A 24,750-nucleotide genomic window follows, 5' to 3' on the forward strand; every position below is an offset into this window, starting at 1 on the left:
GCCCTGACACCGCACCACGTGTTGCAGGGCAGCTCGCTGTCTTGCTGTAACCAAGAAGTTTTATTTTCACAGTGTATTTCCTTCTGCTCTGGAACCGAGAGCGGATCCCCAGGGAGGTGGGAGGGCGGCGTGGCCCCCTCCGGGGCTGGGGTGGGGTAATGACCCTGCTGCACCTGCGTCCTCCTCACAGCCTGGCAGGGCTCAGTGCGTGAGGCCCTGAGGTGGCCAGAGTCACCACCGCCTCCCAACCACAGCCTTGTGTGGAGGACACTTCGCTTCTGCAACCCTTTTACACGTTTTCTATCCCCAACATGGAAAGAAAAAGGCTTCCTAAGAGAGGAAACCAGAGGTGGGCAGGGCTTCGCTGGGACAGAGCAGCAGGCACAGGCCACACGGCGGTTCTAGCAATTTCTGGAAAATCTAGTCTGTGGCAAGGTAGACGCATCTGTTTGCAGTTTCTGGGAAAGGCGAGAGCCAGAGGCAACGGGTGAGCGGGGCAGTGGGCGCGGGCCTCGTGCAGCGAAAGGCCCGGCTGCCCACATGTGCACACGCCTCCTGCTGCGAGGGACGGCTCAGCTCACAGAGGAGCCCGCAGCTGCTGTGCTCCGGACGCCAGGGAACCTGACACCTCCCACGTGGTGGGATCCAAGCTCATTGGTGGCACCAGCACACAAGAAAGGAACGTCCAGCCACTTAGAGGACGCGCTGACAGCAGAGTGACAGTATAAATGTCAGCGTCGCTGGCCGAAGGCAGCAGAGGCAGGGACAAAGGCCGCAGCCGCAGCTGCCGTCCCCGGCCCCATCGATGGAGAAGTTCAAGGCTGCAATGCTGCTGGGGGCTGCTGGCGACGCCCTGGGCTACAGCAACTTCTGCAGGGAGAACAGCACCGCGGGCTCGGTGCAGAGCGAGCTGCAGCGGAGCGGAGGGCTGGACCAGCTCGTGCTCTCCCCAGAGCAGTGGCCAGTAAGCGACAACACCATCATGCACATGGCCACCGCGGAGGCCCTCACCACAGGTAGGCCGGGCGCGGCTGTGCAGAGCTGTGAGCCGTGCGGTCAGTGAGGGAGCCGTTGAAGTCCGACACTCAGATAGTGTGGTTGGGCACCCTGAGCCCGGTGCATCAGGTGGCAGCGCCGCCAGCCGGGGCAGCTCGTGTGTGAACGGCCTCTCGAAAATGGTACAAGGTTGATGGAGTTGGGGGCGGGGGGGACAAAGTTTCTTTAGGTGTGCTGTGGAAGTGGATGGGACAGCAGGCGTCACGCCCCGCTCTCCCCCCCGCACTGCAGGGTGAGCCCCGAGGGCAGCCGCTAAGTGAATGGGACTGGCTCGCCTGCTGTGGACAGCTCAGTTTAGTTGTGTGGTCATTCTGCAGGAATGCCGTCGGCCTTGCGTCCCTAAATAGCTAGGGAGAGCTGGGGCGTGCCGATGGGCTGAGGCACCCAACCGGGAGGCGGCGATGAAGCCGCCCTCCAGTCCCTGAGGTCGCCCGCAGTCTCAGGGCCACAGCGGTCCCCCAGCAGCCTTGGTGGTCAGGCACACCCCCCAAGCAGAGCCGGTGCAGGACGGGAAGGCCTGTGGGTCAAGCTGCTGCACATGGCCACCGTCGTCGGTCCTGCAGCACACTCCCCCCAGCCCCCACCCCGAGCGCGGCTCCCCGTGTCTGGCGCTGGGCCTGGCGATCCCACATATGTGCTGGCCCCCGCGCGTCCTGCTCTCTGTCAGCGCCTGGTGAGCGTCACAGCCTGCAGCCCAGTGTCTGGTCCTGCTGGGGGCCCGCTGAGCCCCTGAGGTTGGGTCAGCAGCACTCACGGCGGGGGGGGGGGGTGCACTGGCTTCCGAGGAGAATCAGCCCCCACGAGAGGGCGTCATGGCGGTCATGGTGGAGCCGGATTAGGCCAGCACTCAGCAGGGCCCCCGAATCCCTCGCTCCTCCGCGAGGTAAGCGATTCTCCCAACTCGCTGAAAATCAAGTTTACATTTCACTGAAAGTCACTTTCCAAGCAGCCCAGTGTTTTTAACAGATCCTAGCCCCCAGAAGAGGGTGGCAGGAGCTGGGCCAGTGTGGCAGGAGCCGACTCCCATGGTGCTGCGTGTCCAGGCACTGGCTGACGGCCATGTGTCCTGCAAGCCATTCCCTACCCCCCAGGGGGGCTGGAGGCCGACTTGGTCACCATCCGACAGGAGAAGGAGCTGACGCACACAGGCAGCCACAGGAGGTTGGTGTTGGGAGCGCCCAGAGCCTGGCGCCTCACCGCCACGTTCTCGAGCTTTCTCCCACCCCCGGGGCCCCCAGGGCCATGCACATATTTTAGGGGACGCCATGTGCAATGGTTTTCCGTTTTCCAAGGCCAGGCATTCACGCGGGCAGCTACATCTTGGGGTCGCTGCCCAAGTTCTGCTTGTGACTCCCCGGGGAAGGCAGCCGTGTGGCCTCCGGTGTGGGGCGTGTCTCTGAGCAGGGCAGAGAGCTGAAGCAAGCAGGAAGGAGCAGCGTCCCGTGCCCAGCAGGCTGCGTCAGTGGCGCCGTGCATACCGCGCCGAACACGGTGCTCACGGCGCCGAGGCACCTGAATCTCGCCAGGGCAGGCGTCCGGCGAAGGCTTGTGTCCCCTGAGGGCAAGCTCTGGGCCCGGCTTGGCACCACCGACTAGCCCAGGGCTGTGGGGGGCTGGCGGGAGGGCGGGGGGTGCAGCCCCGCTGGTGCTCGGCCTCTTCGACCCCGCGTGCGTCAGGGGAGCCAAAGGCAGTCTCGGGAACTGAGTATCTGTTAAGCAACCAAGAGGTGACACGGAGAAGCGTAAGGTGGCTGCGTCACAAAACAGAAACGCTCCTTATTTATTTATTTATTTATTGGAAAGTCAGAGTTACAGGGAGAAAGAAAGGTCTTCTCTCTGATGGTTTACTCCCCAAACGGCCACAATGGCCCGGGCTGGGCTAGAACAAAGCCAGGAGCCAGGAGCTTATTCTGGGTCTCCCACGTGTGTGTGGGGGCCCAAGTGCTTGGGGCATCCTCCGCTACTTTCCCAGGCGCATTAGCAGGGACTTGAATTGGACGTGGAGCTACTGGGACTTGAACCAGCGCCCATATGGGATGCTGGCGCCATAGACGGCAGCATTACCCACTGTGCCACAACGCCAGCCCCAGGCACAGCAACTTCGCACACGCGTTTCTAGTTCAATCCTAACTGCCAAGACCATGCTTTCTGTTGATATATTTAATGGGCTTTTTAAAACAACTAAATTCAGTTCAGTACAGACTTTTAAAAAAAATTTATTTATTTTATTTGAAAGGCAGAGTTAGAGAAAGGGAAAGACAGGGAGAGGTCTTCCATCTGCTGGTTTGCTCCCCAAATGGCTGCAATGGCCAGAGCTGGGCTGATCTGAAGCCAGGAGCCAGGAGCTTCCTCTGGGTCTCCCACGTGGATGCAGGGGCCCAAGCACTTGGGCCGTCTTCTACTGCTTTCCCAGGCCATGGCAGAGAGCTGAATCGGACATGGAGAAGCCAGGACTCGAACCAGTGCCCACATGGGATGCCGGCACTGCAGGCTGCGGCTTTACCCGCTACACCAGTGCCAGCCCCCAGTACATTCTATGTATCTGATTCCAGAACAAAGGGAATTGTGTGAGGGCCTTCAGAAGGGTCTGGCTGGCTAAGGACACAGTGGAGAGAGGCTGCTTGTGAGCAGATCATGCTGCTGCCGAGAGCCACGGCCCGTGGGCTGCAGAGTGGACGGGCCCAGCCCACGCTGCTGGCACAGGGCTTGTGTGCACTCAGAGCTGATCTCACTCCTGCAGGGCCACGGTGTCCACCCTCCCATGTGGCCTGCAGCCCTCGTTCCTCCCAACCTGTCTCCAGCCCGGCTCTACCACGGGAAGCTCTGGGCAAGGCCTGCTCCCTGGTCTCTTGCTTTTTTCCACCCTGAGACAAGGTGCCCACCAGCACGGGAAGACACGGCTGCTTCTTGGAGTCAGCCCCAAAGCCCTGAGTTGGAGCTCACTCAGCATGCAAGTGCGTGGCTGCTCTCAGGGGACAGCGGCAGGTGCGCCCTGCTCCTGCATCACCAGCCGTGGCCTGTTCCCTGGTGTGCTAGAGGATGCGTGGCCCTCTGTCCGCCATGCTGTGGACCGACAGGGCCAAGATCACACACACAGCTTGGCAGTCAGCATCCACTGGCAGGCAGGCGTTCAGCCTGGCGGTCAAGACGCCCACATCCCCTGTCTGAGCCTGGCTGCAACCCTTCTCTGCTCCGGCTTCCAGCTTCCTGCAAATGTGCACCCAGAGAGGCCACAGTGGGGCTCAGGAACCTGGGTCACTGCAACCACAGGGGACACCCAGGTGGAATCCCAGTCTGGCCGTCGTGAGCATTTAGGGAGTGAACCAGCAGACGAGGGCTCTTTCTGTTTCTCTGCCACTCAAGAAACAAGTGTTTAAACCCATTGATGAGCTCCACCTTGGGCGGGACGCAGCAGGTCCCGGAGCGCCACCTGGAGAAGGCGAGGACCTGCACCTGTGGGGAGGGGCTGGGGCCGTATTTGTCCCCAGGGTGGCTCTTGTGGGCTGGGGATGTGGTGTGGCATTGGCTGGCTGTGCAGGCACAGGGTGTCCAGGGAGACAGGGAGCCGGCCCCATCCCAGACACCACTTCATCACCGGAGAGCAGGTGGAATGCGGCTCCCCCCCGTTCCCGCCAGGACGGGGCCAGCAGCGCAGATACAGGGTCTTGAGTTCTGCTCCAGGTGCTCACGTATGTCTCTGATGCGTGCAGCAGCCACCCATAATGTCGGAAACCTAGGGGAGCCGGGGCTGCTGCGTAGTGGGCTACGCCTTCCCCTGCAGCGCCGCCATCCCGTGTGGGCGCCAATTTAAGCCCTGGTTGCTCCTCCTCCCATCCAGCTCCCTGCTAATGTGCCTGGCAAAGCAATGGAAGATGGCCCAAGTGCTTGGGCCCCTGCACTCACGTGAGAGACTGGAGGAAGCTCCTGGCTCCTGGCTGCAGCCTGGCCCAGCCCTGGCTGTCCGGGCCACCTGGGGCATGAACCAGTGGATGGAAGCTCTCCCCGCCAGCACCAGTCCTTCTGCCCTTCAAATAAATAAAACAAGTCTTCAGAAATAAAAAGAACATCTAGAGTGACTGTCTCCCAGCTGAATGTCCCCAGGGAGCAGGCTCGGCTGTGACAGGTCCCTAGAACCTCCCTCGTCTCTGCAGCTGGGAGGGGGGCCGGGGTCCCCGCAGAGCAGCCCCACCCCACGGGAGGCGGGGCAGGTGGTACTCCTCCACAGCTCCGCACCTGACACGCTGCTCTCCACTCCCCTCAGACTATTGGTGCCTGGACGACCTGTACCGCGAGATGGTGAGGTGCTACGTGGAGGTCATTGAGAAGCTTCCAGAACGGCGGCCAGACCCAGCCACGATTGAAGGCTGCTCGCAGCTGAAGCCAGACAACTACCTCCTGGCCTGGCACACACCTTTCAACGAAAAGGGTCAGCTGGTGTGCGGGGACCCTGGACTAACCTGCCGCCGCGCTAGCCGGACACCGCAGTCCGCAGAGCTGGCCAGGGCCCCTAGGGCAGGATGGGGGACCCTGGACTAACCTGCCGCCGCGCTAGCCGGACACCGCAGTCCGCAGAGCTGGCCAGGGCCCCTAGGGCAGGATGGGGGACCCTGGACTAACCTGCCACCCGCGCTAGCAGGACACCGCAGTCCACAGAGCTGGCCAGGGCCCCTAGGGCAGGGCAAGGACCCTGGACTAACCTGCCGCCGCGCTAGCCGGACACCGCAGTCCGCAGAGCAGGCCAGGGCCCCTAGGGCAGGGCGGGGACCCTGGACTAACCTGCCGCCCGCGCTAGCCCCGACACCGCAGTCCACCTCCACACAGAGCTGGCCAGGGCCCCTAGGTCAGGGCAAGGACTAACCTGCCGCCGCGCTAGCCGGACACCGCAGTCCACCTCCACACAGAGCTGGCCAGGGCCCCTAGGGCAGGGCGGGGTCCCTGGACTAACCTGCCGCCACGCTAGCCGGACACCGCAGTCTGCCTCCACACAGAGCTGGCCAGGGCCCCTAGGGCAGGGCAAGGACCCTGGACTAACCTGCCGCTGCGCTAGCCCCGACACCACAGTCCACCTCCACACAGAGCTGGCCAGGGCCCCTAGGGCAGGGCGGGGTCCCTGGACTAACCTGCCGCCACGCTAGCCGGACACCGCAGTCTGCCTCCACACAGAGCTGGCCAGGGCCCCTAGGGCAGGGCAAGGACCCTGGACTAACCTGCCGCCCGTGCTAGCCAGACACCGCAGTCCGCAGAGCTGGCCAGGGCCCCTAGGGCAGGGCAAGGACCCTGGACTAACCTGCCGCCTGCGCTAGCCCCGACACCACAGTCCGCAGAGCTGGCCAGGGCCCCTAGGGCAGGGCAAGGACCCTGGACTAACCTGCCGCCCGCGCTAGCCCCGACACCACAGTCCACCTCCACACAGAGCTGGCCAGGGCCCCTAGGGCAGGGCAAGGACCCTGGACTAACCTGCCGCCCGCGCTAGCCGGACACCGCAGTCCGCAGAGCAGGCCAGGGCCCCTAGGGCAGGGCAGGGACCCTGGACTAACCTGCCGCCGCGCTAGCCGGACACCGCAGTCCGCAGAGCAGGCCAGGGCCCCTAGGGCAGGGCAAGGACCCTGGACTAACCTGCCGCCGCGCTAGCCCCGACACCACAGTCCACCTCCACGCAGAGCTGGCCAGGGCCCCTAGGGCAGAGCAAGGACCCTGGACTAACCTGCCGCCGCGCTAGCCCCGACACCACAGTCCACCTCCACACAGAGCTGGCCAGGGCCCCTAGGGCAGGGCAAGGACCCTGGACTAACCTGCCGCCGCGCTAGCCGGACACCGCAGTCCGCAGAGCAGGCCAGGGCCCCTAGGGCAGGGCGGGGACCCTGGACTAACCTGCCGCCGCGCTAGCCGGACACCGCAGTCCGCAGAGCAGGCCAGGGCCCCTAGGGCAGGGCAAGGACCCTGGACTAACCTGCCGCCGCGCTAGCCCCGACACCACAGTCCACCTCCACACAGAGCTGGCCAGGGCCCCTAGGTCAGGGCAAGGACTAACCTGCCGCCGCGCTAGCCGGACACCGCAGTCCACCTCCACACAGAGCTGGCCAGGGCCCCAGGGCAGGGCGGAGTCCCTGGACTAACCTGCCGCCGCGCTAGCCGGACACCGCAGTCCGCAGAGCTGGCCAGGGCCCCTAGGGCAGGGCAAGGACCCTGGACTAACCTGCCGCCGCGCTAGCCGGACACCGCAGTCCGCAGAGCTGGCCAGGGCCCCTAGGGCAGGGCAAGGACCCTGGACTAACCTGCCGCCGCGCTAGCCGGACACCGCAGTCCGCAGAGCTGGCCAGGGCCCCTAGGGCAGGGCAAGGACCCTGGACTAACCTGCCGCCCGCGCTAGCCCCGACACCACAGTCCACCTCCACGCAGAGCTGGCCAGGGCCCCTAGGGCAGGGCAAGGACCCTGGACTAACCTGCCGCCCGCGCTAGCCCCGACACCACAGTCCACCTCCACGCAGAGCTGGCCAGGGCCCCTAGGGCAGGGCAAGGATAACCTGCCGCCGCGCTAGCCGGACACCGCAGTCCGCCTCCACACAGAGCTGGCCAGGGCCCCTAGGGCAGGGCAAGGACCCTGGACTAACCTGCCGCCGCGCTAGCCGGACACCGCAGTCCGCAGAGCTGGCCAGGGCCCCTAGGGCAGGGCAAGGACCCTGGACTAACCTGCCGCCCGCGCTAGCCCCGACACCACAGTCCGCAGAGCAGGCCAGGGCCCCTAGGGCAGGGCAAGGACCCTGGACTAACCTGCCGCCCGCGCTAGCCCCGACACCACAGTCCACCTCCACGCAGAGCTGGCCAGGGCCCCTAGGGCAGGGCAAGGACCCTGGACTAACCTGCCGCCCGCGCTAGCCCCGACACCACAGTCCACCTCCACGCAGAGCTGGCCAGGGCCCCTAGGGCAGGGCAAGGACTAACCTGCCGCCGCGCTAGCCGGACACCGCAGTCCGCCTCCACACAGAGCTGGCCAGGGCCCCTAGGGCAGGGCGGGGTCCCTGGACTAACCTGCCGCCCGCGCTAGCCCCGACACCACAGTCCACCTCCACACAGAGCTGGCCAGGGCCCCAGGGCAGGGCAAGGATCCTGGACTAACCTGCCGCCCGCGCTAGCCCCGACACCGCAGCCTGCTTCTGCTTAGAGGTTGGCCAGGGCCCCTAGGGCAGGGCAGGGACCCTCAGCAGGTCTAGGTGTGGCCTTCCCACGGGCACCAGACTGCCCACTAACACCACAGGAACAGCAGTGTGGGCAGCGTAGCCTGGACACAGGGAGGCTATGTGAGCAGTGTAGACTGGACACTGGGAGTCAGGGTGGACAGTGTAGACTGGACACAGGGAGTCAGGGTGGGCATGTAGACTGGACACGGGAGTCAGGGTGGGCAGTGCAGACTGGACACAGCGAGTCAGGGTGGGCAGTATAGACTGGACACAGGGAGGCAGTGTGGGCAGTGTAGACTGGACACAGGGAGTCAGAGTGGGCAGTATAGACTGGACACAGGGAGTCAGGGTGGGCAGTGTAGACTGGACACAGGGAATCAGGGTGGGCAGTATAGACTGGACACGGGAATCAGGGTGGGCAGTGTAGACTGGACACGGGATTCAGGGTGGGCAATGTAGACTGGATACGGGAGTCAGGGTGGGCAATGTAGACTGGACACAGGGAGTCAGGGTGTGCAGTGTAGACTGGACACAGGGAGTCAGGGTGTGCAGTGTACACTGGACACAAGGAGGCAGTGTGGGCAGTGTAGACTGGACACAGGGAGTCAGAGTGGGCAGTATAGACTGGACATGGGGAGTCAGGGTGTGCAGTGTAGACTGGACACAGGGAATCAGGGTGGGCAGTATAGACTGGACATGGGAGTCAGGGTGGGCAATGTAGACTGGACATGGGAGTCAGGGTGGGCAGTGTAGACGACACGGAGGCAGAGTGGGCAGGTGCACAGCACAGGAAGGCATCGCTGGCCCTGTTGGCTAAGCCCAGGGCCCTCTCCAGGGTGCAGTTAAGGCGCAAACAGCTTCCCTGTGCCTGGAGGCAGCGCCAGCCTCCGAGGGGAGCCCGGGTCGCCCATCAGCGCTGGGCGGATGCATGCATGGGTCTGGCGGTTTTCCTTCAGACAGCTGGGATGTTCCTGGTGAGGTAAGGCTGCAGCAGCGAGGGCGCTGCGTGTGCCGGGGTGCTGTGTGTGCCAGGGCGCTGCGTGTGCCGGGGCGCTGTGTGCCGGGGCGCTGCGTGTGCCAGGGCGCTGCGTGTGCCAGGGTGCTGTGTGTGCCAGGGCACTGCATTGCCAGGGCGCTACGTGTGCCAGGGTGTGCTGCATGTGCCGGGGCGCTGTGTGTGCCAGGGCACTGCATTGCCAGGGTGCTGCGTGTGCACTGTCATTTATACCTGCCCCTCCCGGTACAGCCCCTACTCCCTAGGATGCTGGTGAGGTTGCCCGTGCAGGCTGCACACAGTGCATCTGACCCAAGCCCAGCTCTGTCACCAAAGGATGCACAGAGGGAGAGTTGTACACACACATGTACACACGGACTGTATGTTCTGTACACATGTGTGCATGCACAGACTGCATGTTTTGCACATGTGTGTGCACACTCGTGCGTTCTGCACGTGTACAGAACGTGTGCATGTTTGGCACATCTGCACATATAGACTTGAATGTACCGCACACAGGTGCCATCGCAGACTTGTGTATTCTGCACACACCTGCACACAATCACAGATCTGCATTGCTGCACACACATGCAGTCACAGACTTGTGTGTTCCGCACGATGCACACAACCACAGACTCACATGTTCTGCACACACTGTCATAAACTCATGTTCTGTACACACATGCACACACTTGTGTGTTCTGCATATGCGTGCACAGATCACATGTTCCACACACATGTGCTCACTCTCATAGACCCATGTGCTGCACACACATGTGAACACTATCAGACTCACGTGTTCTGCACGCATGTGCGCAGATTCACATGTTCCACACATGAGCACACTATCATAGACCCGCAGACTTGCATGCTGTGCACACGCGTGCACACAACCATAGACACGTGTGTTCTTAGAGCCGTTCTCTAAGGGTAATCGAGACTCCACAGTGGAGGCTGGAATTGTGGAAGCAGTGCAGTTCTTGCTTTTTAAACCTTGTTTAGTTTTCAGTTGCTTTTTCATTTTATCCGAGAGGCAGAGACACAGAGAAGCCGGCAGCAGCTGCGGCTCACCAGGCCCAGAACTCCACCCAGGTCTCCCCGTGGGCACCAGACCCTGAGCCACCAGCTGCTGCCCCCCCGCCCATGAGCTGGGAGCTGGGCGGTGGACAGGCACTCCCATGGTCTGCGTGTGTCACAGCGGCTGTGACAAATGCTTACTCCTGCTTTTGGTTCCTAATTAGGTTTTGTTTCAGACCCTCATTCTGTATTTTCACCATGCACGTGTATAATCTTGTTATAAAAGCCTAGTTTAAATACTGCTCATTTTAAGAACGCAGCCTGGAATCAGAAGACCTGGCCTCCGACCTCGGCTCCGTGCCCGGGAGGCCTCGTGCTCACGGGGTGGCGCCCCACACAGTCCCCCGCCACAGCCTCCTAGGAAGCCACCGTGGGCCTGGAAGCAGGCTCAGAGAGGATCCAAGGAGGACAGCGAGCTGAAATAATGTAGACTGAAATAGCGCAGCTCGCAGGGGCACACACCAGCATTTCTTTTTTAGATTATTTATTTATTTATTTGAAGGTGGAGTTGCGAGGCAGAGGCAGAGAGAGAGGGCTCTTCATCTGCTTGTCTACTCCCCAAATGGCCACCGTAGCCAGGGTTGAGCCAGGCTGAAGCCAGGAGCTTCTTCCAGGTCTCCCACGCGGGTGCAGGGGTCCACGCACTTGGGCCATCTTCCTCTGCCTTCCCAGGCCATCCAGGCCGTTAGCAGGGAGCTGGATCGGAAGTGGCACAGGCATGGCTAGAACCGGTGCCGGTATGGGATGCTGGTGATGTACGAGGTGGCTTACCCTGCTGTGCCACAGCACCGGCCCCAACGTACCACCTTTTAACACGGTTGATTTTTCCATTCTTACACTTTCGTCCACACAGCAATGGTGTGAACAGCTGCACCGGTGTTATTATCCCTGTGAGTTGGGTGTTCTGGGAGAGGAAGTGTTCACACTCCCATGGCTACCCCGTGCCCGGATGCCCACAGCCCTAACGTGGGGCTGGGAGGGAACCCTGCCCCGCCCCTCGTGGCCTGGGCCTTCTCTGCTCTCCCACCCAGGGAAGACCCCGGGCTGAAAGCCATTGGCTCAAACAAGATGCTTCAGCCTGTGAGGGCGAAGACACTGCCTTGGACCCCGGGTGGTAAGGGCCGGTCATTTTCATTTGTATTTTTATATGTATTTAAAGGCAGAGAGACAGAGAGCTCCCACCTGCCAGTCACCCCACCGATGCCCGCTAACGGCCAGGCCAAAGCTGGGCACTAGGGACTCTCCATCCCATCCCCCACGTGGCGGCAGGGACACAGTTGGGCCCTCACTGTCGCCTTCCAGTGTGCACGCTCCCAGGAAGCTGGGGTCAGGAGCAGAGCTGGGACTTGAACCCAGGCATGGTAGCAGCCACGTCCAACTTCCTCGCGAGGGTCAGAATCACTGTACACCTGCACAGCTTCTAGAACATTCCAGAGCAATCTGCATGCATTCAAGGCAAGCAAGGTGGGCACCGCCCCACCCCCAGCCGGCCCCATGACGCAGAGCGGCGCTGGCTCTGCCCGGTCTGTTCATCCTATGCAACGCCTGGGATTTATGGAGCCTTCAAAAACTCTGTAGAAAAACAAGTGCACAGAGTTTTTTAAGTTTCACAACAAAACATTTTTAATTCTACTTTTCCATGAACATTTTTTAAGATTTATTTATTTGCCAGGCAGAGTTGCAATGGCGGGGCGGGGGGGGGGGGGCGGCAGTAGTCATCTACCTCTGGTTCACTCCCCAAGTGGCTGCAGTGGCCAGGGCTGGGCCAGGCTGAAGCCAGGAGCCTCTTCCAGGTCTCCCATCTCGGTGGCAGGGCTTCTGCGGCTTTTCCCAGGCCAGCAGCAAGGAGCCGGGACATGAGCCGGCACCCACAGGGATGCTGGTGTCTGCGGCTGTACCGCTAGGCCGCGACACTGGCCCCTTCCCTGAACATTTAAAGCACCCTCGTGAGCTAGGTGGCCGAGGGAACGCTTCTTCAAGAAGTGATTTCTCTCCTGCACCAGCGTCTCTCGGAGTCCTGGGTCCAGCTCCTGCCAACGCACACCCAGGGCACAGCAGTGAGGGCAAGAGCTCGGGTCCCTGCCACACACATGGGAGACCCAGCCTGGGTTCTGGGCCCCTGCATTCAGCCTGGTCCAGCCTTGGCCGGTGCAGGCATCTGGGGAGTGGCTCAGCAGCCTGGAGCTCTCTGTCTTTTAGACAAAGTGAAAACACAGCCAGCAGGCAGCAGGACCCAGATCTGCCCGGCTTCCCCACGGGGCCACTTCAGCAGCTCTGCATCTGTGGGGCTTCTCGGGCCACAGCCCAAGTGGCTCATGGGAGAAAGTGAGTGATCACAGCCTCTGTCGCCAGAGTACTTTCTAGAACGTTACTGCCATTATAAAAATAGGCCCTCTTCACTAGAACCCTTAGAAAGCACAGGGCTGTGAGGGAGCGCGCGGCGTGGGCTCCTGAGTGTGTGCTCTGCCAGCCCTGGGCACCACCGTGCCTGAGTGTGAAAATAAGCACACCCCTACGTCTGCCAAAATGAATGACGAGGCCCAGATACACCCTCCGTCTGCAGCAACCGGAGAATCAGGCTTTGGGGCACATGGGTGCCCTGGATGCTGGAATCAGCCCATGAATGGCACAGATCCCGAGATGGGACGTGAGGCCAGCCATGGCCGGGGTCACCACCGGGGTCTCCAAGCCACAGTGCGGGGAAGGGCACTGAGGCAGAGCCTGCTGAGTGTCCCTTGGGCATCTGGCCGGGCACTGGGCAGCCCGCGCCAGTCAGGAGCAGCTCCCAGGGTTCTTCACCTGCACGGACCAGGAAGTGCACCTGTCCTCACCAGCAAAGCCACCCGGTTCACAGGGCACTGTAGGGACGCTGCTCTGGTCCTCAGAGTGAGACCCAACTCGTCTTTTTTTTTTTTAAAGATTTATTTTTATTATTTTGAAAGACAGAGTTACAAAGAGACGTAGAGACACAGAGAGGTCTTCCATCCGCTGGTTCACTCCCCAGCTGGCCATAGTAGCCAGAGCCGTGCTGATCTGAAGCCAGGCGCTTCTTCCAGGTCTCCCACGTGGATGCAGGGGCCCAAGGACTTGGGCCATCTTCCATTGCTTTCCCAGGCCATTAGCAAGGAGCTGGATTGGAAGTGGAGCAGCCAGGACAAAACCAGTACCCATATGGGATGTCGGCGCTGCAGGCCGGGGCCTTAACTCACTGGGCCGCAGCGCCAGCCCTGAGACCCAACGCTTAAAAAGCAAGACTTGAAAAGGTCAATTATTTCCAAGCAAATTAACTGCACCCCAAGACAAAGCTCAAACACATCTGTAGGGATACGAAAATATCAGGACCCCCAAAGGAAAATTCACTACGGCTGGCGTTCGGTTGAGATCTCACTGGGTGTGCAAAGAACGGGAACACAGCCGAGAATGAAGAGAAGAGTCAGTAGCACCTGCCGTGAGCTGACACGGGGCCTAGGAGGGTCAGGCGGGGACCCCAGGCTCTGAAAGCTACGTGGAGACGTGGAAGGCGCAGAGACCGAACCACGCTCCTTGAGATGAGAACTCTGACGTCTGAGCTTGAACACTAGAAACATCTCAAAGAAAAGATCAGTGCCCTTGAGGCAGCAGCAACAGAACTGCCCAGCGTGGCCCACACAGAGAGCCGGGGTCCAAACTGCACAAGCGCCTGCCACAGCGCAGAACAGCCCCAGAAATGTCTGGAAACTGCGGTCAAACCGCGCACGTCCCAGCGCGAGGAGCACGAGGGGAACCACACCAGGCACAGAGCAGTCAAACCGCTCCGAGCGGCTGACACGGAGGCGGCAGAGGGACAGCACGGGGAGGACAGAGGGGAGCCCCTCATCCGGGGCTGGCCGGGAACGACTTCAGGTAGGAGTGAGGGATGAAGGCGAGCGGCCTTTCTCAGGGCTGCAGACGGCGCCAGCGGCAGTCGCTGGGAGAAAGTCTAAAGGAGGTCGGTCCATCAGGAAGAAGGGGAGAGAGTAGAGCTGCAGCCACATGGGCAGGTGTGAGAGAGAGAGAGGAGCTGTAGCCACACGGGCAGGTGTGAGAGAGAGAGTGGAGCTGTAGCCACACGGGCAGGTGTGAGAGAGAGTGGAGCTGTAGCCATACGGGCAGGTGTGAGAGAGAGAGAGTGGAGCTGTAGCCACACGGGCAGGTGTGAGAGAGAGAGAGAGTGGAGCTGTAGCCACATGGGCAGGTGTGAGAGAGAGAGAGTGGAGCTGCAGCCACACGGGCAGGTGTGAGAGAGAGAGAGTGGATCTGTAGTCACACGGGCAGCTGTGAGAGAGAGAGAGTGGAGCTGTAGCCACACGGGCAGGTGTGAGAGAGAGAGAGTGGAGCTGTAGCCACACGGGCAGCTGTGAGAGAGAGAGAGTGGAGCTGTAGCCACACGGGCAGGTGTGAGAGAGAGAGTGGAGCTGTAGCCATACGGGCAGCTGTGAGAGAGAGAGAGTGGAGCTGCAGCCACACGGGCAGGTGTGAGAGAGAGAGTGGAGCTGTAGTCACACGGGCAGGTGTGAGAGAGAGAGTGGAGCTGTAGCCACACGGGCAGGTGTGAGAGAGAGTGGAGCTGTAGCCACACGGGCAGGTGTGAGAGAGAGAGAGTGGAGCTGTAGCCACATGGGCAGGTGTGTGAGAGAGTGGAGCTGTAGTCACACGGGCAGGTGTGAGAGAGAGTGGAGCTGTAGTCACATGGGCAGGTGTGAGAGAGAGAGAGGAGCTGTAGTCACACGGGCAGGTGTAAGAGAGAGAGAGTGGGCTGCAGCCACACGGGCAGGTGTGAGAGAGAGAGAGTGGAGCTGTAGCCACACGGGCAGGTGTGAGAGAGAGAGTGGAGCTGTAGCCACACGGGCAGGTGTGTAAGACAGAGAGTGGAGCTGTAGCCACACGGGCAGGTGTGAGAGAGAGAGAGTGGAGCTGCAGCCACACGGGCAGGTGTGAGAGAGAGAGTGGAGCTGCAGTCACACGGGCAGGTGTGAGAGAGAGCCCACCTCTGGCTCACACCCCCCGGATGCCTGAACAGCTGAGCTGGGCCATGGCTGAAGCCAGGAGGCAGGACTCCATCCAGGTCTCCCACGTGGGTGAGAGAAGCCTCCCAGGGCTCAAACCATGTGGGCAGTAACGAGTTAGGGATGCGCACGGAAGCCCAAGCCTCCACGGAGACCACAAGCAGCAACAGAAGGGCTCACGCTGAATCCTTCAGACAACACCGAATCCCGCACTGGCAGGACAGCGCCCGAGGGCGACAGGTGAAGCCCATGGAAAACAAGCCAGCAACGGGCTGAATCCCAGCCCGGCGATACTGGCATCGACCCTAGGGGGGCTCAGGATCCCATGCAGCATCGGAGCCGTCAGCCTGGAGGGAGAAGCAAGCCCAGCCGCAGCCCCACATGAAGGTGCACGGGTACCCGGAAGACAGGCGCGGTGCTGGGCCGATGCCACACACAGCGAGCGGCAGAGCCAAGACTGCGCCGGGGTGAAGAGGGCGGTCTCATCAGGGAAGGGGCGGGCTCTCAGGAGCCCAGCACAAACCTACGTGTTCAGCGCCCAGAGACCCCAGACACAGAGCAAACCGACAGTGCCGCGTGCGAAGCGGACAAGTCCCAGCGCAGCAGACTCAGCGAGCGGCGCACCAGCCACTTCACTTCTCGCTCTACAGAACTAGAAAAATAAGAGCAAACTAGGCCCCAAGGCAGCAGAAGCCAGGGAATAATGAGTTCCAGAATGGAGTCAATGGAGCCAAAAGCTGGTTCTTGACGATCAGAAAGGATAGGATCCTCTCACAGGACGGGCCGACGAACCAGGGACACCACAAATGACACCGCCGCCACCGGGAGAGGGAGCCGGCTGCAGGCTCCGCGGGAGCCACGGACGAGGAAACACTGGCAACGTCACGCCAGCTCGCGTGAAATGGACACATTCCGCGAAAGACACAAACCCCGGCCGTCCCGCCACAGGAAGTGGCCCCTCCGAGGAAGGAGGTCACCAAGCAAACGGGCACCTGTGGCCTCCCCGCCGAACGCCCCCAACGCCTGGTGAACGCAATCTTCGGAGAACTGATGAGGAGGGGGCTCCCAAACCCCCCTCCGCTCTCTAGGCAGCGCTGTTGAAAGGATGGGAGGGCGGCCAGGACTGGGCAGGAGCCCGGTCGGCGTTGACTGCGGGCGCACACAGAGGGCGGGCAGAGGCGACTGGGCAGGAGCCCGGCCGGCGCGGCACTGCGGGCGCACACAGAGGGCGGGCAGAGGCGACTGGGCAGGAGCCCGGTCGGCGTTGACTGCGGGCGCACACAGAGGGCGGGCAGAGGCGACTGGGCAGGAGCCCGGCCGGCGCGGCACTGCGGGTGCACAGAGGGCGGGCAGAGGCGACTGGGCAGGAGCCCGGCCGGCGCGGCACTGCAGGCGCACACAGAGGGCGGGCAGAGGCGACTGGGCAGGAGCCCGGCCGGCGCGGCACTGCGGGCGCACAGAGGGTGGGCAGAGGCGACTGGGCAGGAGCCCGGCCGGCGCGGCACTGCGGGTGCACAGAGGGCGGGCAGAGGTGACTGGGCAGGAGCCCGGCCGGCGCGGCACTGCGGGCGCACACAGAGGGCGGGCAGAGGCGACTGGGCAGGAGCCCGGCCGGCGCTGCACTGCAGGCGCACACAGAGGGCGGGCAGAGGCGACTGGGCAGGAGCCCGGCCGGCGCGGCACTGCGGGCGCACAGAGGGTGGGCAGAGGCCTGTCCTTGCCAAAGACGACGCACAGCCGGCACGTGAGCGCCCAACCCGCTCAGCATCCTGTGTCAGGTAAATCCACAATGGGCACCCTGCGTGCCCACGGGACGGCTGGGGTGAGGAAGACGGAGCACGGCGAGTGTCCCCGGGTGTGGAGCAGCAGCCAGCAGTCACTAGGGATGGGTCACCCCCTTAGAAGCCAGCTTGGAAGCGTCTTAAAAAATGGAAATGTGATTGGGACTCTCCCCGACTACGCACTCACCTAAGAGAAAACAAAGCCACACCCACTGGTGCCTCGTGTCCCCGCCAGCTCTGTTGGTAATGGCCCCAGACTGAAACAGCCCGCTGGGGCTGGTGCTGTGGTGTAGCCGGTAAAGCCACTGCCTGCACTGCTGCCATTCCGTATGGGCACCGGTTCAAGTCCCAGCTGCTCCACTTCCAATCCAGCTCTCTGCTATGGCCTGGGAAAGCAGTAGAAGATGGCCCAGGTACCTGGGCCCCTGTACCCACGTGGGAGACCCAGAAGAAGCTCCTGGCTCCTGGCTTCAGACTGGCGCAGCTCCAGCCATTGCAGCCGGAGTGAACCAGCGGGTGGAAGACTTCTCTCTCTATCTCTCTGCCTCTCCTCTCTCTGTAACTCTGACTTTCAAATAAATAAATATTAAAAAAAAAAAAAAGAAAGAAAGAAACAGCCCGCCCACACGTCCACCAACAGGTACATGGGGAACACCCCCGTGTCGACCCAGACAGTGGCCACCCATGAAAAGGGGACGCTGGAACACTGCTGCTGAGAGACAGAGCGAGGGGAGAGTGCGCTGCGCTCTGTGTGACTGTATAAAGCCCGAGAACGTGCAGCTGTGCCCGGGCAGATCGGTGCCTGCTGGGAGGGCCAAGGGCCTGGGACAGCTGCCGGCCGCTGGACAGGGTCACTCTGTGACCAGGCGTGGCGTCACAGGGGACACCTGTCGAACCTCGCATGCCCCTCATTCTGTTAGGATAACGCTCACCCTGAGCAGGTGTTGTGGTGTAGCGGGTAAAGCCGCCACCTGCAACATCTGGCATCCCCTATGGGTGCTGGTTCCAGTCCCGCCTGCTCCACTTCTGATCCAGCTCCCAGCTAATGGCCTGGGAAACAGTGGAAAATGGCCCAAGTGCTTGGGCCCCTGCACCCACATGGGAGACCCAGAAGCTCCTGACTTCAGCCTGGCCCAGCCCCGGCCATCGTGAACACTGGGGGAGGGAAGCAGCAGATGGAAGACCTGTCTCTGTGTCCTCCATCCCTCTCTGTAACTCTGCCTTTCAAATAAATAAAGTAAGTCTTCATTAAAACAAAAAGAACACTCAGCTCCGACGGAAGCGCACCAGGCACACAGCTCTGCGCTCACACTTCCCGGAGGCAGGTACAAGTCTTTCACCAGCACGTCCTCGGCCAAGGAAACCCCGTTTTCAACAGCCGGGCCACGTCCCAGCATGAGGGTGCCGCGTGACCTCCGTGCTGGCCGCCTGGCGGTTCACCTGTCGGCCACTCGTTTAAGTCACACTCTGGCGAGCGCGTTGTTACACGCAGTTTTGCACTTTTTGAAGTATTTGTGAGGCCAGGCTGTCAGAGGTGGGACCGTTGGAGCAGCAGTGTGAACCCAGGTGTCCCTGTCGCACGCAGGCTCGGGATTCGGAGCAGCCACCAAAGCCATGTGCATCGGCCTGAGGTACTGGAAGCCTGAGCGGCTGGACACCCTCATCGAGGTCAGCATCGAGTGCGGCAGGATGACCCACAACCACCCCACAGGTACCGAGCTGCCGGCGGGGCCACCCCGGCCTTCCCATGGGACTGCGGATTCGTGGGGGGCTTGACGGTTTTTAATGTTTTCAACTTAAAAGTGGGACTGACGCTGAGTGTGGTGATGTTGGAGAAAGTGTACAAGGGAAAGACTTCTCATTGGTGTTGGTGATGGGGCCCTGGTGAAGCCAGGCTGGCATCGGGGACCTGGTTTGGTTGACATCATGCTGTCGGCTGTGAGCCCAGGGAGCGGGCTCGGCCAGCCCCCCCAGCCCCGCCCCTCAGTTCCCTCGCCTGTTACAAGGTGACTGTAGTGAGGGAGCGCATGCCCCTTCTTGGGCTGTGTGAGAAGACCCTAGGCTTCCCTGGGGTCCCTGCGGCATGGCCGGCCGCCTCCTGGGCCTTCTCCACACCCAGCCACCCTGATAGGGAAGCAGCGGTCTTCCCGGGAGGGCAGGCTGGGCGGCTAACACCACCAGTAGAACTGACACCATCACAGCTGGTGTCACTGGGGTCGCCACCCTTTCTACTGCGGCCCTCCCTGACCACGATGGCTGCTGTGACCAGCACTACCGTCAGCCTCACTGCAGCCATCAGCGGCTGGCACCATCACCACCGCCACCCTCAGTGCCGCTACACCATGACCGTGCCATCCCTCGGCGCCATCCGCATGCCGGTCTGAGCAGGACCCAGTGGGCTGGCACTGAGTGACAGCACCGTCTTTCTCTCCTCGACCTCCAGGCTTCCTGGGGTCCCTGTGCACGGCCCTGTTTGTGTCGTACGCCGTGCAAGGGAAGCCGCTGGTGCAGTGGGGGCGTGACATGGTGCGGGTGCTCCCGCGGGCCGAGGACTACTGCAAGAGGACCATCCGGCACATGGCAGGTGAGCCGGCCTCCCGCCCCTGTCACTCGCCCCACTGTGGATCTCAGTGCAGCCTGTGCAGACACGGCTCCTCCCCGCCCCCAGCCGTGGAGCCCAGAGAACCCGCGTCCCGTCAGTGTGGACGGAGCTGGCCTCCTCAGGCCACGGGTGACCTGCTTAGGGCGGTGCTTCCTCCCAGGTCCCCGAGATCTGCAGACTCCACCCACCCACCCCTGCTCTCTCCCGAGAGGAGCTGGCTTCCTTCCCAGGGCTGATTGCACAGCTGGGCCCAGGGGCCCAGGGGCCCCTCCCTCAAGCCCAGTGCCCCGCCCTGCCCCTGGCTACTGGAAGAGCACTGCGAGTCCGCCAGCCGAGCTTCCCCCGGCCAGGGCAGTGCTGGGCTCCCCCAGGCCAACGTCCGGGGGTGGTGGACCGCACACCTCCTCATCCCGAGTGCCCCCTCTTCACCTCACGTTGCCTGGGTTTTGTGAAGCCAAAGTCAGCCCAGCATTCCCGGAGACCTGAGTCCCAGGGCGACCTGCACCCTCGTCCCAGCACCCGTCCTGGGACCTCCTGGTCTGCTGTGGCCAGGAAGACACAGCAGGAGCCAGCGTCCCTCTGTGGCCGCCCCGCCCCACCCCCGATCTGATCTCAGCTCCGTGCTCCTGTGGACAGGTGGTCTGTCACCACCATCGTGTCCCTGCACAGCTGGTGGGAGGGGCGACGCAGGCCTGCGCTGAGTGCCCGGCTCCACCTGCAGCTCCCCGGAGGCTGAGGACGGTGACTTTGTGTTGTCAACTCTGCTGGGCCAGCAGCCTCCTACGATGGTCTTCAGCCTCCTGACATCTCTAGGGCTTAGACCGAGAGCCATTATCCGGAACAGCGAAGCCCCTCCCTCCCAACGTGGCAGACACAGTGTTCAGTTCACGAAGAAGTGCAGGTTCAGAATTTGGGGAGGATACACTGAAAGCCTTCCGCGGCCGCCCTCGTTTGAGGAGAGAGTTGAGCGATTCTGGAGCCTGACTTCCACCCATTGCTGCTCCCTTCCTGTTCACACCAGCGGCAGGAGCCAGCGTTTTCGTGTTCCTGGCACAGTTGCTCAGTGTGCAGCAACTGTGCAGCAGCAGGAGCCCAGCGCTTTGTGCACCTGCAGACGGAGGGAGACACCCTGCCTCCCTCCCTCGTCCACTGCGGCTGGACGGCCATCACCTCCGACACGGTCGCTCTCTTCTTCCCCTTAGAATACCAGGAGCACTGGTTTTACTTCGAAGCTAAGTGGCAGTTTTATTTGGAGGAAAGAAAGATCAGTGAAGACACAGAGAACAAAGCCGTCTTTCCTGACAACTATGACGCAGAGGAGAGAGACAAGGCAAGTGTCGCCTCCACACTGGGACAAGGCCTGGCACTGCTTTGGTGCTCAACAGGGGCAAACAAGGGGGCGGAGAATGGATGCATGGATGGACGAGTGGGTGGGTGGAACGGTGGACGGGTGGAGGAGTGGATGCATGGATGGATTGGTGGGTGGGTGGATGAGTGAGTGGGTCAATGGGTGGACAGGTGGATGAGTGGGTGGGTGGATGGATGAGAGTGGGTGAACAGGTGGATGAGTGGGTGGGTGGATGGACGGATGGAAGGCTAGATAGCTAGATACACAGAGGAATGGATGGAGGGATGCAGGCAGGGAGGGAGAAAGGAGGGAGGGACGAATGGACGATAAATGGATGGGTGACTGGGGCTAATGAGCGAGTGACAGCCTGTGGGGACACACGTTGCTCTGACGCACATTGCTGTGACACACACTGATGTCTCTGCTTCTGACCTGGGTTACCTCTTCAGACCTACAAGAAGTGGAGCTCTGAGGGCCGAGGGGGACGACGAGGCCACGATGCCCCCATGATAGCCTACGACGCCCTCCTCGCTGCAGGCAGCAGTTGGGACGAGCTATGTCGCCGTGCCATGTTCCATGGAGGTGAGATGGCCCCCTCAGGGCCGTGGGCTTTGAGTGTCCTCTCAGGGCGTCCTGGGGCCAGACATGGAGCGGGCAGCCTCTGGGCTCCAGCAGTGGCTTCTTTCTATTTGGAAGCTGCTCTGGGAGGGCTCTGACTGACCTGCTGGCCACTGTCCCAGCATGCACCTGCAGGGACGCCACAGGCTCCGGGCGCCTGCCCTGGAGTGGCCAGCCCACTGCGCTCAGGAGGGCAGGGTGGCCATCGGGCTCCTCTCCCTCACTGCCCCGGCTCGAGACTCAGAGTTTGCCCCCTGACCACGTGGGGTCTGTGAGGCCTCCTCACGCCTCCTTGCTTCTGCAGCCTCTGCACAGCTCAGATCAGTTTAGAATCAGGGGCCCTGGGTTGGGGTGGCACCACCCCTGGGGTGCTGTGCCCTTGAAGTGCGATAGCAAGCACGCGCCTCACTCCACGTTTCGCAGGGCCCCGGCGGGAGGGAGAGGCACTGTCACGAGGGCTGGGTCTGGTCTCTCCTGCCAGGAGGAGGCGCTAACACTGCCTGGGGCCAGGTGCGGGAGCTTCTGGGGGATCCAGGGACACCCAGCCGAGGACAGGACGAAGGCCCTGAGTGGGGCATGTGGGGTCGGACACAGGAGCCTGGGCCGGAGGTGTTGTGCTGGGCAGTCTCCTTTGTGGGCACAGGGGATGGATGCCAAGTCACTGAGGCGGGCAAGCATGCGGGCAACGTGATGGGCTAGGGAGATGGCCAAGGGGGCCCAGCAGAGCCTGGGGGGAGGCCCTGCTCAGAAAGGTCCTCTCTGACCGGGCCCCCGGGCAAGTGCTCTGTACAGCCTTGTACGCTTTGCCGTCCACTCCTACTAGAAAGTTCTGTGTGGGACAGAGCTTTGTTGCACAGCTGAAGATAGGAATCAGGGTGGGGAGATGCCCAGCAAACCCTGGCTCTACTTCTCCCTGGCCAGTGCGCGTCCTGGTGGAGGGAGCAAGGGCGGGGGCGAGAGCTCAAGGGCTCGGCCGAGGCGGCTCCTGGTCTGCCCATCGGCCAGGGGTCTGTGTCCAGCCTTCCCTCGGGGCCAGCCCCCGGCTGTGTCCACTCCTGGAGTCCCCTGCTGTGGCCCCTCACCTCCCCCTACCCACCGCAGCCCCAGCCTCATCAAGACCAGCTTCTCTTTCCCACGTGTGTACACGTGTATGCGTGCGTGTACGCACAAGCAGATGTGTGTGAAAAGGACAGAACTCAGCGATGCCCTGAGTGTGGAGGCGGGGGAAGCGTGATCACAGGTGCTGAGGGGTCCAGCCCCAGAGACGCGGGGTGAAGTGCTTCTCTGAGAGGCACAGACCCTCGGAGAACTCCCATCCCCGGCTCACACCCCGAGCCCCTGCAGCAGCCTCGGGCTGGGAGCACACCCCAGGCCTCCCGGGTACCTGGGCCCCCACTGCTGCCTCCCAGGGCCACATTAGCAGGAGCAGGGCCGGAACTTGAGCCCATGCACTCTGACCTGGGGTTGGGCAGCTTAACCACCAGGCCAAACGCCTGCTCCCCACGGTATTTTCTTTTGTTATTATTATTCTCAGCCGGGAAATCTCGGAAGCCTACCTATAAGTGATCGTTCCACATTCCCATCTTCACCAATTTGAAAGATGGATCCCAAGGGAGTCGAGCAGCTTGCACAAGCGCCGACCCCAAGACAGAGCGGGAGGCAGTGTGCGGGCCTGAGTGGCGCCTCCTTCACAGCGGTGTCCCTGGAGGGGGACGGGAGGGGACATGGGACACGGTGAGGGAGGAGGGGCAGGCTGTGGGCAGCCTGGGAAGGCCGTGGGGGTGGCACTGGCACGGGCCCATGTTTGCCGTTTCAGGTGAGAGTGGGGCCACGGGCACGATCGCCGGCTTCCTGTTTGGACTCCTGTACGGCCTGGACGCTGTCCCCAAGGGCCTCTACCAGGGGCTGGAGCACCAGGCACGGCTGCAGGACCTGGGCACGGCCCTCTACCGCCTGTCCACCGAGGAGAAGTAAAGCTACTCTGGTTCCCTCCTAGGCAGCGGGCCCCAGTGTCCACACCACCCACGGTCCTCAGTGAGGGTGCCCCAGTGTCCACACCACCCACGGTCCTCAGTGACGGTGCCCCAGGGTCCACACCACCCACGGTCCTCAGTGACGGTGCCCCAGTGTCCACACCACCCACGGTCCTCAGTGAGGGTGCCCCAGTGTCCACACCACCCATGGTCCTCAGTGAGACGTCGCAGTGTCCACACCACCCGCGGTCCTCAGTGAGGGTGCCCCAGTGTCCACACCACCCACGGTCCTCAGTGAGGGTGCCCCAGTGTCCACACCACGCATGGTCCTCAGTGACGGTGCCCCAGTGTCCACACCACCCACGGTCCTCAGTGAGATGTCCCAGTGTCCACACCACCCACGGTCCTCAGTGAGGGTGCCCCAGTGTCCACACCACCCATGGTCCTCAGTGATGGTGCCTCAGGGTCCACACCACCCACGGTCCTCAGTGAGGGTGCCCCAGTGTCCACACCACCCACGGTCCTCAGTGAGGGTGCCCCAGGGTCCACACCACCCATGGTCCTCAGTGAGGGTGCCCCAGTGTCCACACCACCCACGGTCCTCAGTGACGGTGCCCCAGGGTCCACACCACCCACGGTCCTCAGTGAGACGGCCCCAGTGTCCACACCACCCACGGTCCTCAGTGACGGTGCCCCAGGGTCCACACCACCCACGGTCCTCAGTGATGGTGCCCCAGGGTCCACACCACCCACGGTCCTCAGTGAGGGTGCCCCAGTGTCCACACCACCCACGGTCCTCAGTGATGGTGCCCCAGGGTCCACACCACCCACGGTCCTCAGTGAGGGTGCCCCAGGGTCCACACCACCCACGGTCCTCAGTGAGGGTGCCCCAGTGTCCACACCACCCACGGTCCTCAGTGATGGTGCCCCAGGGTCCACACCACCCACGGTCCTCAGTGAGGGGGCCCCAGGGTCCACACCACCCACGGTCCTCAGTGACGGTGCCCCAGGGTCCACACCACCCACGGTCCTCAGTGATGGTGCCCCAGGGTCCACACCACCCACGGTCCTCAGTGAGGGTGCCCCAGGGTCCACACCA

At 62.4% G+C, this 24,750-nt stretch overlaps 1 protein-coding gene across 1 annotated transcript; it reads left to right on the plus strand.

Annotated features, from left to right (window-relative positions):
* Positions 1 to 774: 774 nt before the first annotated feature.
* Positions 775 to 23,804, plus strand: ADPRHL1 (ADP-ribosylhydrolase like 1). Its single transcript, XM_062195249.1, has 7 exons — positions 775 to 1,016; positions 5,318 to 5,482; positions 18,696 to 18,821; positions 19,554 to 19,694; positions 20,915 to 21,042; positions 21,510 to 21,642; positions 23,495 to 23,804. Exons 1-7 carry the CDS (start codon positions 806 to 808, stop codon positions 23,650 to 23,652), a joined length of 1,062 nt encoding a protein of 353 aa, XP_062051233.1. The 5' UTR covers positions 775 to 805; the 3' UTR covers positions 23,653 to 23,804.
* The last annotated feature ends 946 nt before the right edge of the window (positions 23,805 to 24,750 follow it).

This window comes from Lepus europaeus, chromosome 6, assembly GCF_033115175.1.
Source record: "Lepus europaeus isolate LE1 chromosome 6, mLepTim1.pri, whole genome shotgun sequence".
NCBI lineage: Eukaryota > Metazoa > Chordata > Mammalia > Lagomorpha > Leporidae > Lepus > Lepus europaeus.

Excerpts from the sequence above, each read along its gene's own strand:
- ADPRHL1 (XM_062195249.1), top strand. The coding sequence starts at position 806 with ATGGAGAAGTTCAAGGCTGCAATGCTGCTGGGGGCTGCTGGCGACGCC. Across the intron at positions 1,017-5,317 it reads CGCGGAGGCCCTCACCACAG|ACTATTGGTGCCTGGACGAC; the intron begins GTAGGCCGGGCG and ends CACTCCCCTCAG. Across the intron at positions 21,643-23,494 it reads CCGTGCCATGTTCCATGGAG|GTGAGAGTGGGGCCACGGGC; the intron begins GTGAGATGGCCC and ends TTGCCGTTTCAG.